The sequence below is a fragment of the Sapajus apella genome, unplaced genomic scaffold (assembly GCF_009761245.1).
Source record: "Sapajus apella isolate SASKATOON/1434 unplaced genomic scaffold, GSC_monkey_1.0 scaffold5, whole genome shotgun sequence".
NCBI classification, from domain to species: domain Eukaryota; kingdom Metazoa; phylum Chordata; class Mammalia; order Primates; family Cebidae; genus Sapajus; species Sapajus apella.
In genome coordinates this window covers 41,916,231-41,930,020 of record NW_022436945.1, presented here as the reverse complement: position 1 = coordinate 41,930,020, position 13,790 = coordinate 41,916,231, and the positions used below count along the sequence as shown (strand labels likewise).

Sequence of the window (13,790 nt, the reverse complement as noted above, 5' to 3'; positions counted from 1 at the left end):
ATATTCTACAATGAACAAGCATAATTTCTACAATGAGAAAAAGTATTTTAAAATTCTTTTACAATAAGGTAATTCAGTATTCTAATTAATTTGAATGATATCAAATTATATATTCACCTAAAGATATACTTGATTTCACATATACGTTTTAATTTAACTTTACCTTCCAAAAGCTGTGAGCTAACATTGACAAAATCAATTTTCTTCCGGAGATATCGCTGATTCAATTTCCAAATGCAAGAAATAAATGCATTCTTTTCGGCAGTGCTGCTGGCAACCCATTTATATATTTTTTCAAAGTGTAAATCAAATTCAGGATTTTCCTAAAACAAAAATACACAAAAGATATTATTTTTGATCACATCCTTTTTCATTGATAATGTAGAACCTGCATTAAAAAAAAGGAATTTATGCTGCTTTTGGAAAGTAAAGATTATTAAAAATCAGCTAAGCAACTGGAAGAGATGGGTTTGGATAATTCAATTTGTAGCAAAAAGTTTGTTTACCACCCCAAAGCAGCTGGATGAAAAAATAACACACGGTGTGGTCATTTTCTTCCAATGCCCTTTGGGTCTATGAGTAGAAATATGGGATGTATTAATGGCTTTGTGGCTTAGCTTCCTCATCAGTAATATGACAATGGTCTCTAGCTTTGACATGGACCGAATTTTTCTTTTTAAATTGCCTATAGAGTTTTAGAGATACATATTTTCTTTAATAATGTACTACTATTTGAAACTGTAATTGGACACTAACTCCCTAATAAGGACTATATCTTCCAATTATAAAACTTGAGAAAAATGCAATGTATATCCTGGTGTACTTTCTAAGAACAATTGAGGTGAAAAGCAGAGATTGCTCCTAATTATTTTCTATTTTGAAAATAAGGAATGATTAAAGAAGTCTCAAAAGCTAAAAGTGCTGCTGGGCCTTAAAGTTTTTTATTGAGACAGGCTCTCACTCTGTTGCTCAGGTCACAGAGCAGTGGTGCAATCATGGTTCACTGCAGCCTTGACCTCCTGGGCTCAGGCAATCCTCCCACCTCAGCCTCCTGAGTAGCTGTGCCCACAGGCACATACTAGCATGCCTAATTTAAAAATTTTTTTATAGAGACAAGGTCTCCCCATGTTACTCAGCTGATCCTTCGGCTTCGGCCTCCCAAAGTGCTAGCATTACAGGCATGGGCCCCTGTGACTGGCCTAAAGTTCTTTCACGTGATAAAGAAGCTCAACCAATCTGAGAGAATTACACTATACTTTCTACAAGTCTCTTAAACCACATTACAGCAATAATCCACACCAGACTAATATTTCTACCTTGAATGAATAGAATTACTTGACTATTATTTTAAAAAATAGGCTGGGCTTGGTGGCTCATGCCTGTAATCCTAGCACTTTGGGAGGCTGAGGCAGGCAGATGGCTTGAGCCCAGGAATTTGAGACCAGCCTGGGCAACATGGAAAAACCCTGTCTCTACAAAGAATACAAAAATTAGCCAGGTGTGGTGGCTTGCACCTGTAGTCCCAGCTACTTGGGAGGCTGAGGTGGACGGATGGCTTGAGCCTGGAAGGTGTAGGCTGCAGTGAACCAAGATTACTCCACCACAATCCGGCCTGAGTGACAGAGTGAGACCCCATCTCAAAACAAAGAAACAAACAAGCAGACGAACAAACAAACTTATGGATGTACACTTTACATCCAAGGAATTAAAAAATAGGCTCGAATATTCTTAATGTTCCAAAAGAATATTAACATATTTGATTCATTTAAATTGTTACTTGGGGGAAATATAAATACATTAAAGGTAAGGGAAGTTATATCACACTTCTACTGTGAAGAACTGGAATATCTAAGGAATCAGGACTTGATCTTTGGTACAACATCATATTACAGCAGCATGGAATGACTAATTAGTGCAATTTATAGCTTAATAAACAGAATTGAAGCATCAAAAATTAAAAACCTGCCTTTACAATGAAAAGGTAATTGCATTATTATCCAAAAAGTACAGTAAGAGTATTGGCAACTTATATGAAACTTGATGGGAAATAATCTCTTCCCTGGGAATATTTCCCATAATACCATAAAAGAAGTTGAGTGCTCCAGTGGCAACACTCACACAGATCAATGTGTGATACTAAATGGCTAACGTTAAGTTATGTATAAAAATTTTATGTTTTCTATCCATATATAGCGTACACACACCAAGGTGCCTACATAAAATGCAAAAAAAAAAAAATATCCATTAAGCAAGTCAGCAAGAGGCGTCAGCTGTGAGAATGCATTCAAATAAGCATTCAGCAATGTTACTGAATTATGCAAGTCGACAGGGTTACGAAGTGCAAAACTACTGAAGGGAAAAATGCTTTTAATAAAAGTGCAGTTTTAAAGAGCCCTAAAAGTGTTTTTTCTTAAAGAGAAACCAAGCAGAAAAGTTTCTACTCTTGATCCCTCTCCATGGTAACAAAAATTACTTATTAAAGTGGTTTTTAAACATCCCTTTATAATTTTCCTTCCAATCTCCATTCCTCTAAATTTCTGTCAAACCCGGTTTCTACAGTTCACATTTTTCTCAACACTGGGTGCTCCTTAGGGATAAAGCAAAGGGCCGGTATGCTTAAAATACTTAAAGAAAAGGCATGTTCTGCATTTGGAAGAAAGCTGAATTATACAGATATGCAGGGCTCTCCTCAAATTGTTCTTACTTCATTTTTTTTTTTTTATACCCAACTACCTGTCATTTTGTCCAGATTTTTGATCCTTGGAGGTTTGTACCAAAGTAAAGGTAAAACCAGAATTTAATCTTATCAGACTGCTTTACCCAGGCAGTTTTTTTGTTTTTGTTGTTTTTACTTTGTGCCTTTTTCGTAAATGTATGAGATTTGTAGAGTTAAAGAGCACCTGTAGTTTCACTAGTGTAAGCCTTGCTATTATTATATTGTACAAGTAGTTGTGGTACAAAGTATTCCCTAGTGCTCTGGAGGTGGGTTTGGGCTGCAGAGGAAGATGAGGGGCAGAGAGAGGGTGAGGAGGAGGAGGAAGCACCTAATTTAATGAAGGAGGCCAACTTGACTGGTTTGAAAAAAGGGTATGCTCTGAAAAGCCCTGAACTGTCAGGAAGTTAAGTGACCTTTAATGTGATTATCACATTATTCAACTTTGTTGGAGTCTGAGTGTGGTTTATGTATAAGGGGTAAGATTTATATCTTTATAGATCTTATTCTCAAATAAGTTATATAACTCACTATCACTTCTTTTTTTTTTTTTTTGAGTCACAAACATCAAAGCCCTCATGAAGACTAAGAAAGGCTCACTTTGGTTACATGATTTTGATTAAAACCAAACAAACAAAACCTCATGACACACCACTTTAAAATCCATACTATGTATACATTTTATACAAATTAGGCTTAATCTAAACACAGAAATGTGGAGAGTCAAGGTTATACTGCTCTAGCTTATGTGGCTTGTGCACAAACAAAACTGTAGCTTAAAAAAGCAAAAAGTCATAAAACAAACATATACATTAATTTGTTTTTAGATCATCTTAGAATATGTAATACCATGTTATAAAATGAAAGATGCTTTCTGAACACAGGTGGACTAAGAAAAACCTACTTTGATAGCATCTTTGGCATCTACCACAGCAAGATCTCGAAGGGCCCAAGCGATCTGCCTTTTGTAGAAATCTCCCTTATCGGATTTCTTGACTTTGACCACCTTCACCTGCACAGGGCGTTCAGTTGTCACTGTTAAGTAGAACACACACTTTTGTCATAAATATTACTCCTTTTACTCATTCTTTATTCACTCATTATGAGTATAGCTTTCAGGTGCCTAGTAGCTGATACTAAAAGAGTGTAATACTTTATAACAAGTGCTATGACTAAGGAAAGCACAGAATTCTAATAGAAGCATCTATGTCAGGCTAGAGGGTCGGAGGTAGATTCCTTGAGAAATAAAGGAATGATACATTAATATTAAATTAATTCTGACCAGTTTTAAAGAAAAGTATGAGATAAAATTCTAAAGAATGATTGACACATGTAAAGCCCGTGAGAGGCCTGAAAGAGCAAAATACCATTTCAAAGAGCAACAATATATTTATACATAAAGGTCTTACTATGTTGCCAGGCTTGTCTTAATTAAACTCCTGGGCTCAAGAGATCAGCCCGACTCAGCCTCCCTAAGTGCTAGAATTACAGGCATGAGTCACTGCTCCTGGCCTAAGAATTTCTTTATAGCAATGCAAGAATGGCCTAATACAGATAATTATGATTGTTAGGTTATTCCAAAAAGTCAATTTATCTCTCGAAAAACAAAGTATAATTATATACCACACTAACAAGGGAGAAAATTTTATAATAATACCAATGATATGAAATAAGCATTTGATAAAATTCAATACCCATTCATGGTTTTTTAAAAAAGTGTAAGAAACCAAGAATAGAACTTACTTAACACTGCAAAGGACAGCTGTAAAAACCCTATACCAAATATCATGCTTAAAAATGAAGTCGTTCTCTTTGAGATGGAGACTGTATTGATAGTCCTAACTGGTAAACTAAACCAACAAAAATAAATAAAACATACAAAAACTATAAAGGAAGGAAGAAAAATATCACTACTTTCAAAGAGCCTAAAAATAATTAGAATTAATAAGAAAGTTTGACAAGACTGACAGACATCCAAATAAAACACCAACAATGCATTGTAGAATTTAACAATATATGATTTTAAAATGTATTAATGTTAATAAGAGCTATTATTTATGACTATCAAATAAAATCTAGGAATAAATCAATACCTTGGAATAAATCCAACAATATACATGCCAAACCTTTAGAGAATATGATGAAACTTATAAAAAGTTATAAAATACCTAGATAAATGGAGAACTGTACCATGTTCATGGCACAAAGATTCAATATAATAAAAATGCAAGTTATCTCCAAATTGAACTACAGGTTCAAAACAATTCCAATCAAAATCCCAGCAAAGTCTGAAACTTGAAAAGTTGTTTCTAAAATTTAGGTGGAGCATAAAACAAAAACAAAACAAAAATAAGATATAAGATGACACCCAGAAACACTCACACACACCATGACAAATGTCAACACAGGTGAACTAAAACTGAAATGTAAAAAGCAAAATTATAAAACTTTTAGGATTTAGGAAAATATTTTAATGACCACACAACAGATACCTGGGAAAGATCTCTTAAGACACCAAAAGGTAGAGCCATAAAGGATTAATTAATTTCATTTAGTTTAAATTATAAATTTCATTAAAAGGGATCATAAAAAGTGAAAAAAAGACAAGCCACTAACTGGGATGCATACAACCAACAAAAGATTGATACCCAGATTACAGAAAGAACTTGTACAAATCAGTAAAAGGACAAGCAACACAACAGAAAAATGAGCAAAAGGCTTAAACAGGTAAATTTCATAGAGAATGAAATGACTAAGAAATTTATGAAAAGATGCTCAATCTCATCATTATAGGGAAATACAATTTAAAACCACAATGAGATACTATTTCACTGCCACCAGATTGGCAACAATTAACAGCCTGTCAAAATCAAGTGTTGGCTAGGAATTTGTTGACCCAATAATTTTTCCAATTTTGGAGACAATGGGGATATTCAAAACAAAGAGGAAGTATCTCCTAAATAATAAAAGGATACAAAACAAGTACTCTTTCTCACTAAATACCCACCTGTGGCACACAAAAAACAGTTCTTTTTCTTTTTTCCTGCTTTGCAGACATTCACAATGCTCAGCAGGCGTTCATCATTTGGTGTAAAAATGTCTCTTTGTAATGCATGCTTGATTGCTGTCATCTTTTCTCAGCTGAAAAATTCAGAGTATAGATATTTAGCTCATTCTCAACATCACTGCACTTTATACTTTTGAACTTTTGATTTGAAAATGATTTTTGGTTAACAAGCCTAGGGAAAATGATTTAATATATTAATACACCTAAATCACAAAAATATAAAGCTGTAAGTTTGGAAATAAAATTAGAGAACCAGTATTATTAACTCTAAAATGTTTGGAAATGCTCAGAGTATGTATACACACACAAACATACACATACTCACGCACAACCAAGATTTAAGAAAAAAATCTTCAAACCCATGCTCAATCTTTAAATATAGTTTTCTACATAAAGAACACTTACAACTCAACACCAGAAAGACAAATAACCCAATTAAAAGACCTGAATAGACATTTCTCCAAAGATACACAAATGGCCAATAAGCACATCAAAAGATGCTTAACACCACTGGCCACTAAGGAAATGCAAATTAAAACCACAATGAGGTACCAACCACTTTACACCCATGAGGATGGTTAAAATAAAAACGATAGAAAATAACAAGTGTTGGTGAAGATGAGAGGAAACAGAACTCTCCTACATTGCTGGTGGGATTGTAAAATGGTGCAGCCGCTTTGGCAAAAATCTAGGTGGATCCTCATTAAGTTAAACATGGGTTATCTTATAATCCAACAATTCCACTCCCAGGAGAATCGAAAACATATGTCCATGCAAAAATTTGTACATGAGTGTTCATTGCAGCACTATTTGCAATAGGAAAAAAAACAGAAACAACGGAAATGTGCATCAAATGATATATAAGCAAAATGTGGTATATCTATACAATTATTATTTGGCTGCAAAAAAAAAAAAAAGGAAATGAAGTAATGAAACATGCTACAATATTGATGACTCTTGAAAACATTATGCTAAGTGAAAGGAGCCAGACACAAAAGACCACATATTGTATGATTCCATTGATATGAAATATGCAGAATAGGAAAATCCATAGATACAGAAATGTAAGTGGTTTTCAGGAGCTGGAGGGGAAGGTGTAAAGAAGGAAAGGGGGAGTGATTGCGAATGGGTATGGAGTTTCTTTTTTGGGGTGATGACAATGTCTTTCAGCTAGATAGTAATGATGGTTGTACACCTTTGTGAATATGCTAAAAATCACTGAATTATACAATTGAAAAGGGTGAATTTTATGATACGCGATCTCAATAAAACTGTTAAAAAAATAGGTTTCTACTTATCTCCCTTTTCTCATCTAACTCAGCATCTTTTCAAACATCAACTTAAAATATTTCTTAATCTCTGCTTTTTCAAATACATATTTGTGTTGATATCTATTACTATTTTCCAATGCAAATGTGTAGTGTTTCACACATGTGAGCTTGCCTAGGACACTAACTTTTAAAACACTATTTCTACGGGAAAACGAGGAAATTATGATTTTAAATAAATGATTTACAACACATTTTTATAGCACAATGACAATTTTGTAAATTAAGTCTTTCCAATATTTTACTCAATCTGTACAACTTCTATCTCTGCTCCAATTCCAAAAAATTGCTTTTCTCATACAATTCACATCTTCCCACTTCCATTTCATCTCAGCCTCTAGTCTTTTTACATTCTCCTCCTTTCTGTTCCCTTAAGCTGGCCTCTCAAAGTTTACTTCTTTTCCAACCTTGCCTGGAGACAGGGCTCATTTTCCTATACTTAAACTATACCCTACAATTATTTCACCCTGTTTGTAGACCAGCTGATCTTGTTTTTATCAATTTCCATAAACTGTATTTTTTCTTCACTTCTCTAGGATTACCAGATGCCACTTTAAAAAGCCACATATTCGCCTGGTGCAGTGGCTCACGTCAATCCCAGCACTTTGGGAGGCCAAGGTGGGTGGGTCACCTGAGGTTGGGAGTTCGAGACCAGCCTGATCAACATGGAGAAACCCTGTCTCTACTAAAAATACAAAAATAGCCGGGCGTGGTGGTTCACGCTGAGGCAAAAGCATCAGCCTCCTGAGAGGTGGAGGTGGCAGTGACCCGAGATTGCACCATTGCACTCCAGCCTGGACAACAAGAGCAAAACTCTGAATCAAAAAAAAAAAAAAAAAAAAAAAGCCACATATCCATGCTCATTGCATGCAGTACAAATATTTACATCAGGCGAAAGCTAGACTTTCAATGCTGCTCAGCAATTAATCTCTCATTTGATGAATCCTTTCCTATTCTCCACCACCACTGTTGCAAATCCTTATTACTCTTCTTCAGTCCCCAACTCTAGCGTTAGCCTCCTTCCTCTCCACAAATGACTTAACCTACCTTGCAGAGAATATAGAAATACCATTCTCCCCAACTGCTTTCTTCTCCATCTCTCTACACCTTCACCCATCCTAACCTCCTTTTGGTCTATTATAGTGTCCATGCTGCTAATCCCTTAATATATCGTAGGGCCTAGATACTCTACTTCTTCCCAAGCCCAAGCCCCATTGTACATTGGCCAGTTTACTTTTCTAGCTCTGGGCTTTTGTTCATGCAATTTTCTTTTCTTTGAATTCTCTTCTCCCTGGGAAATTAAAATTCATCCCTCAAGAATGTGCCAAAATGTCATCTCTTCTGTAAAGTAACCCCTCCCTGCCACCGCCCCACACAAAGAATATTTTCTACTTCTCTAACATTTCCCATCTACTCTAATAAAACAGCATTTATGAACTGTATTTTCTAGCTAGTTGTATTTTATCCCCTATTCAAAGTAGGACCATGTCTGAATCATCTTTGTATTCCTAGAAGTTTGCAAATTAGGCATTTGGTAAATGTTTAAATTAACTGACATGACAGCTATAGCTCCTCCAAGGTTCCCCCTTTCCAACTTTCACACCTATAAGCAAATGTCCAGGTTCAAAATTCACCATATTTGATTCCCTCTTTTGTTGTCAACATGAAATCTGCTACCACACTCTGATTTTCCCCATCTACATGTAATTTATTCCTTTCTTTTCCCACTGCAAATACACCAACTCAGGTTCATATCAATTTTATTTAACCCTACAAAATCTGGTTATCTCTCTGCATGGCCCCACAACCCTAAACAACAACAAAATAATCTTAAAGACAGTTTGTATTACGTCATGCTCTTACTCAACATTTTCCTAATGTTCTCAAAAACAAACCTTCCACCCCAAACACTCTGTTCATTTTGGATGTCAAATCTTTACTTTGGTACTTTCCATGTAAGGAATATCCTCTCCATCCTATCCAAACCCTAATTACACTTCATAATTTACATGAAGTTGATTCAATGAAGATCTTAACCCAAATTGACCTCTCCTCTAAATTTCTACAGCACTTACTGCGTTTGCTAAACAAATCAAGCATTTACTGTCTAATGGGCTCATTAAATCATAAGCCTCTGTATCTCAAGAATTCTCTTAAAGAGAAAGAAGGGAAGAATGTTCATGACAGTTTTGTGTTTAGTGGATACTTATATCTCTTAAGGTAATTAGAACTGAATAGTAAAAACTGGTCAAATGAATGACTAATACGGACCAACGTTTACCCATACTCCCGCTCTGGATAAATGCAACGACTAAATGGTACAGTAAGCGGCGAAACAAGAGAGGACTGGGCATACCTCATAAAGAAGTTAGACATAATGAAAAGCAGTATGTGACTCTTCATTCAGCAAATACTGATGCTTATTAGGTGCTAGACACTACTCTGGGTTACAGTGGTCAACATGACAGACATGTTCATGAAGACCTGAGGCCGCGTGCTTCTATGGCATTTCCATCCTGCAAGTCGAGTAACTTCAGTCTTTTCAGTACTTTTCGGCAAGTCAGTAAATACATCCCTAGAAGTCCTCTAAAATTATTTTCCAGGTCTGAGAACCCATGTCTGACCACGTTCCAAAGGCAGCCGGCCACTGTTTACTGGTTGTTTCCTTAAACTCAGTTGGACCACCACAGTGTGTGACAAATAGCTGGTCAGTGTGAGTGCCCGTCTGCATTGGGTTCTGCATGCTGCTGAGACATATTAGTGCATGAAGTATTGTCATCTAGAAGAGAAAACTGTGCACGAAAATAGAGCAATGCACTTAAGAGATTTGGGGGGCGGGGAGAAATGTGGATTTGGACAAAGGAGGAAGGCACTGTCACGCTCTCCTCTCCTGGCACGCCAAAGAGCGTACGATCAGGGCCATTTTGCACAAATAAAATCTGGTTCCGATGGGCGGAACCATAATGGGGCCCGTGAAGACTGCCCTCCCAGCTCCGCATTCTCCTAGACCCGAGGACAAGGGGCTGGAGAATGTTCTGACCAGACTGCGTCTTACCGAGACAAACTGGGAAAGGAAGGTCAGAGGGAGCGGCGCCAGACCCCAGGCGTGGAGACAGCAGCGGGACTGAGGAGCCGCCTTAGACCCTGGTGCCCGTCTGTCCGCTTGTCTGCCCGTCGCCGCCGGGACTACCGAGCAGCTGCGGCCGAAGGCTTACCGCAAGGCCGGGCTGAGCCCGGCTGTGCAGAGGCGGGTGTTTCAAAACGGAGACCAGATGGGGGCCACGAGGATGTGCCCCTAAATAAAGCCTTGAACGGGAAGTGGCTGTTCCCCCAACACTTCCTATATCCGGGCACGTGACAAACTTTGCACCGGAAGTTGACCCCGTAGAGAAGGAAGAAGAAGCGAATGGGGGGAAAAAGGAGTGGCCAATAGACGCGGAGGGGCGGGGCGCCAGCCGATGGGTGTGGCCAGGCTGAGCACGGCTTCACTGGAGGGGCGTGTCAGGGAAGGGCAGGGGTGGGGCCTTTGTGACACAGAAACTGACGTGGGAGTTGGGGATTTTATGCTGTGTAGTATTTATTTTCTCTAAAAGAGTTATTTATTCAGGTATTTTCAGCAATTCATTTAAGAAGAAATTCGATTAAATGTTTTCCTTTTTTCATATGTAAAGCTCTATTAACTCTAGATCTTTGCTACTTAAACTTTGGAGAGCTTAAATGAGTTAAATCAGAATCTCTGCGGGTGGGATCCAGACATCAGTACTTTTAATATGGTCCCAGATGATTCTCATATACAGTTATGGTCAAGAACCATTGTTCTCATGACCCTGATACTCAAAGTGTGGTCCGTGGACTAGCTGCTTGGGCAGAATCTGGGATCTTTTAGGAAATGCAGCCTCTCTGGCTCACGCCCGATCTACTGAATCAGAATCTGCATCTTAGCAAGATGATGCTTATGCATATTTAAGTTTGGGAGGCATAAATGTTGTCAATGTTGCTGGTTGTGAGGTAGGTGTCTTATTTATTCCGTATTCCTGGCAGCTTTTTCTGCACTAGACACTTTGATTCCAGGTACAGAGGTGATTCAGGCATGAATCTTACCCTAAAGGAGTTCACAGTGTGGTAGGACTAGACAAGGTGTAGATACAAATATATATAAAATAGGATACAAAATAAGTGACCAAACAGAGATACAGATCAGATAAGTGTGCTAGAAATTCAAAGGAGCAATTTCTTTGCTCCTGCTCAACATAGTCCTTTGCAAGGGGATGCAGGAATACATTCATGCATGCCATTCGTTTGACAAATAACCAGAGCCACCTCTAAGCCAGGCATTGTGTTAGGTGCTGGAGATACAAAACAGGGGTCCCACTTAGAAGGAGGGCATACTCAGTGGGGAGACAGAACTAAATAAATGCGTAAATTACAGTCTAGTAAGGTAAATTCAACAACAGTGGTAGAAAAAAAGAGACTGACTACCATGGGAATGCAAAAGAGGGAGTAATCATTCTGCCAGAGATGGATTCACTGAGAAAGTGACAAATGAGCTGTGCAAAATATCTTTCAGTATTTATCTGAAGACATAATTTGGTGGAAAAAATAGCAGCAATAGCAGGGAGCTGTTTGTTACTTAGATTAATATATTGTAGTCAACAGTACTTAAACTACCTTTCACTTTCATCAAATGACGTCCCTTTTAAGAGTAGGATCTGGTTATATCTTTACAAAGACCCCTTCCTGCCTGGCACCAGAATGCTTACTGTGGACACTCTTTCTATGACAATTGCATGTGTTATTTGGTCCTATTATCTTTCTTTCATTTACCTAAATGTTTATAGTTCCCCTCAAAATTGGGAAATGAATTGCATTTCAGAAGCCTAGATCTCTTTCTTGAACCTCAAGATTTGTGTATATACTGCCCATCACCTGACATTGCCACTTGGATGTCTTATAGACGCCTCAAATTTGTGTGTCCAAAAATTAAATTATTCTTTCTCCTCTTAGATTCCCTGCAAAGTGAGACTATGTGCAATAGTTTATTTGGGGATTTGATCCCAGGGAGCAAAAGTGAGGGAAGAGGAAGAAGACAAAACAAAGAAGAGGAAGATGCAGTATAAGAATGTGTTACTGGCCAGGCGCGGTGGCTCACGCCTGTAATCCCAGCACTTTGGGAGGCCGAGGTGGGTGGATCACGAGGTCAAGAGATCGAGACCATCCTGGTCAACATGGTGAAATACAAAAATTCAGCTGGGCATGGTGGCGTGTGCCTGTAATCCCAGCTACTCAGGAGGCTGAGGCAGGAGAATTGCCTGAACCCAGGAGGCAGAGGTTGCGGTGAGCCAAGATCGCGCCATTGCACTCCAGCCTGGGTAACAAGGGCGAAACTCCGTGTCAAAAAAAAAAAAAAAAAAAAAAAAAAAGAATGTGTTACTGAATTGGTCATCACCATATTTGAATGTTTTCTCAGTCTCTTAGGACCTTCTAAGAGGCCTTATGAAATGAGCCTCAGACCTGTCCATTAAAGGAAAGAACAGAGGAAGCATTTTTGTGTCGGCTCCTGTCCCCTTTAATCGAAGGTTAAAGCCCTTGGGCATTAACTACTCCACACTTCCAAATCGCACAGTTGTGAATGCCAAGCTGACTCCCACATCAGAGACATACTGGGGCAGGAAGTAAGAGGAGAAGTGCTGTCATTTCGCACTTGTTCAAAGCCCATCAGACTGCTCCGAGCAGGTTGCTGCAGCAGTGGTTAGAATAATAGGCTGAAGGGATTTGAAGTGGTGGCCCAAGGTGCATGGAAGGACACAGAAGGTGTCCATACCTTACACCACTCTGATCTGCTTGTGCCCTCTGTTATGTTCAGTCCTTCACAGAGGTCTCTTCAAGGTCATGACCAAATCTCAGCAAAGCCATAATATAAGAGAGTTAACAGAATAAGCTTCAGTTGTTAGTGCTGCACTAATGTCAGGAGCATACTTGTATTAACTCCCTCTTCCACTACCCATTCTAACGTGCCCTCACCATTGGCCAGCACATCAGCCGTCTAGGTTGTTTCTTTGGTGAGATTTTTTACCCCCAGGGAGCATTTGACAATGTCTGGAGACATTTTTGGTTGTCATTACTGAGAGAGGTCTACTATCATCTAGTGGGTAGATGACAGAGATGCTTCAAAACAGTCTGTAATATATATGTGACAGCCATCCACAACAAAGAATTATTCAGCCCAAATGTCCCTAGTACCAAGGTTGAGAAACACTATCTAGCTCTCCCTGGATCAGAGATTGGAATACCCCACGTAGGCTGTGCTGAGATCTTACCCTGGTTATAGGGTTGAGACAATCTGTGTATGTGACAAGTGGGTGGTAATAGGGGTGGATATTGTGGAAAATGAGGCTATATCATAAAGCATTTGCCTCAGAAATATTCTTTGCAGCATTTCCAGACAAGGGAGGCTTTTTTTTTTTTTTTTTAAATAAATAAGACTTGGTATAGAGGATAAAACAAAATCTGGTAATTTAAGATTATAAGGCCCACACAAATGTCCCCATTCTAGATCTCAAAGGTCTATTATTTTCCTATGAGGGATCTGATTTAGCATGAATGATGTTTGTAGGCTGTGCATTTGCAGCTATGGTTTGAATGGAGTGTAAGCATAACCCTTTTGATTAGATATTGGGGATGA

The 13,790-nt window shown here is 38.2% G+C and overlaps 1 protein-coding gene across 11 annotated transcripts in view; it reads right to left on the bottom strand.

The window, feature by feature from the left end:
- The window catches only part of EXOC1 (exocyst complex component 1), a 50,861-nt gene extending 40,356 nt beyond the window's left edge, over positions 1–10,505 (bottom strand). For 4 of the 11 annotated variants that reach the window (XM_032274250.1, XM_032274254.1, XM_032274256.1 and 1 more), the window contains exons 1-4: positions 10,164–10,505; positions 5,721–5,854; positions 3,618–3,748; positions 164–323 (exon numbers count right to left, since the gene is read on the bottom strand). In XM_032274250.1, the coding sequence (XP_032130141.1) occupies positions 164–323; positions 3,618–3,748; positions 5,721–5,844 (415 nt within the window). In that variant the 5' untranslated portion in view covers positions 5,845–5,854; positions 10,164–10,505. Of the gene's footprint in view, positions 1–163; positions 324–3,617; positions 3,749–5,720; positions 5,855–9,464; positions 9,853–10,163 lie in introns of those variants that run through there. The other 7 variants (XM_032274249.1, XM_032274253.1, XM_032274258.1 and 4 more) reach the window with 5 other exon arrangements.
- Between the last annotated feature and the right edge of the window lie 3,285 nt (positions 10,506–13,790).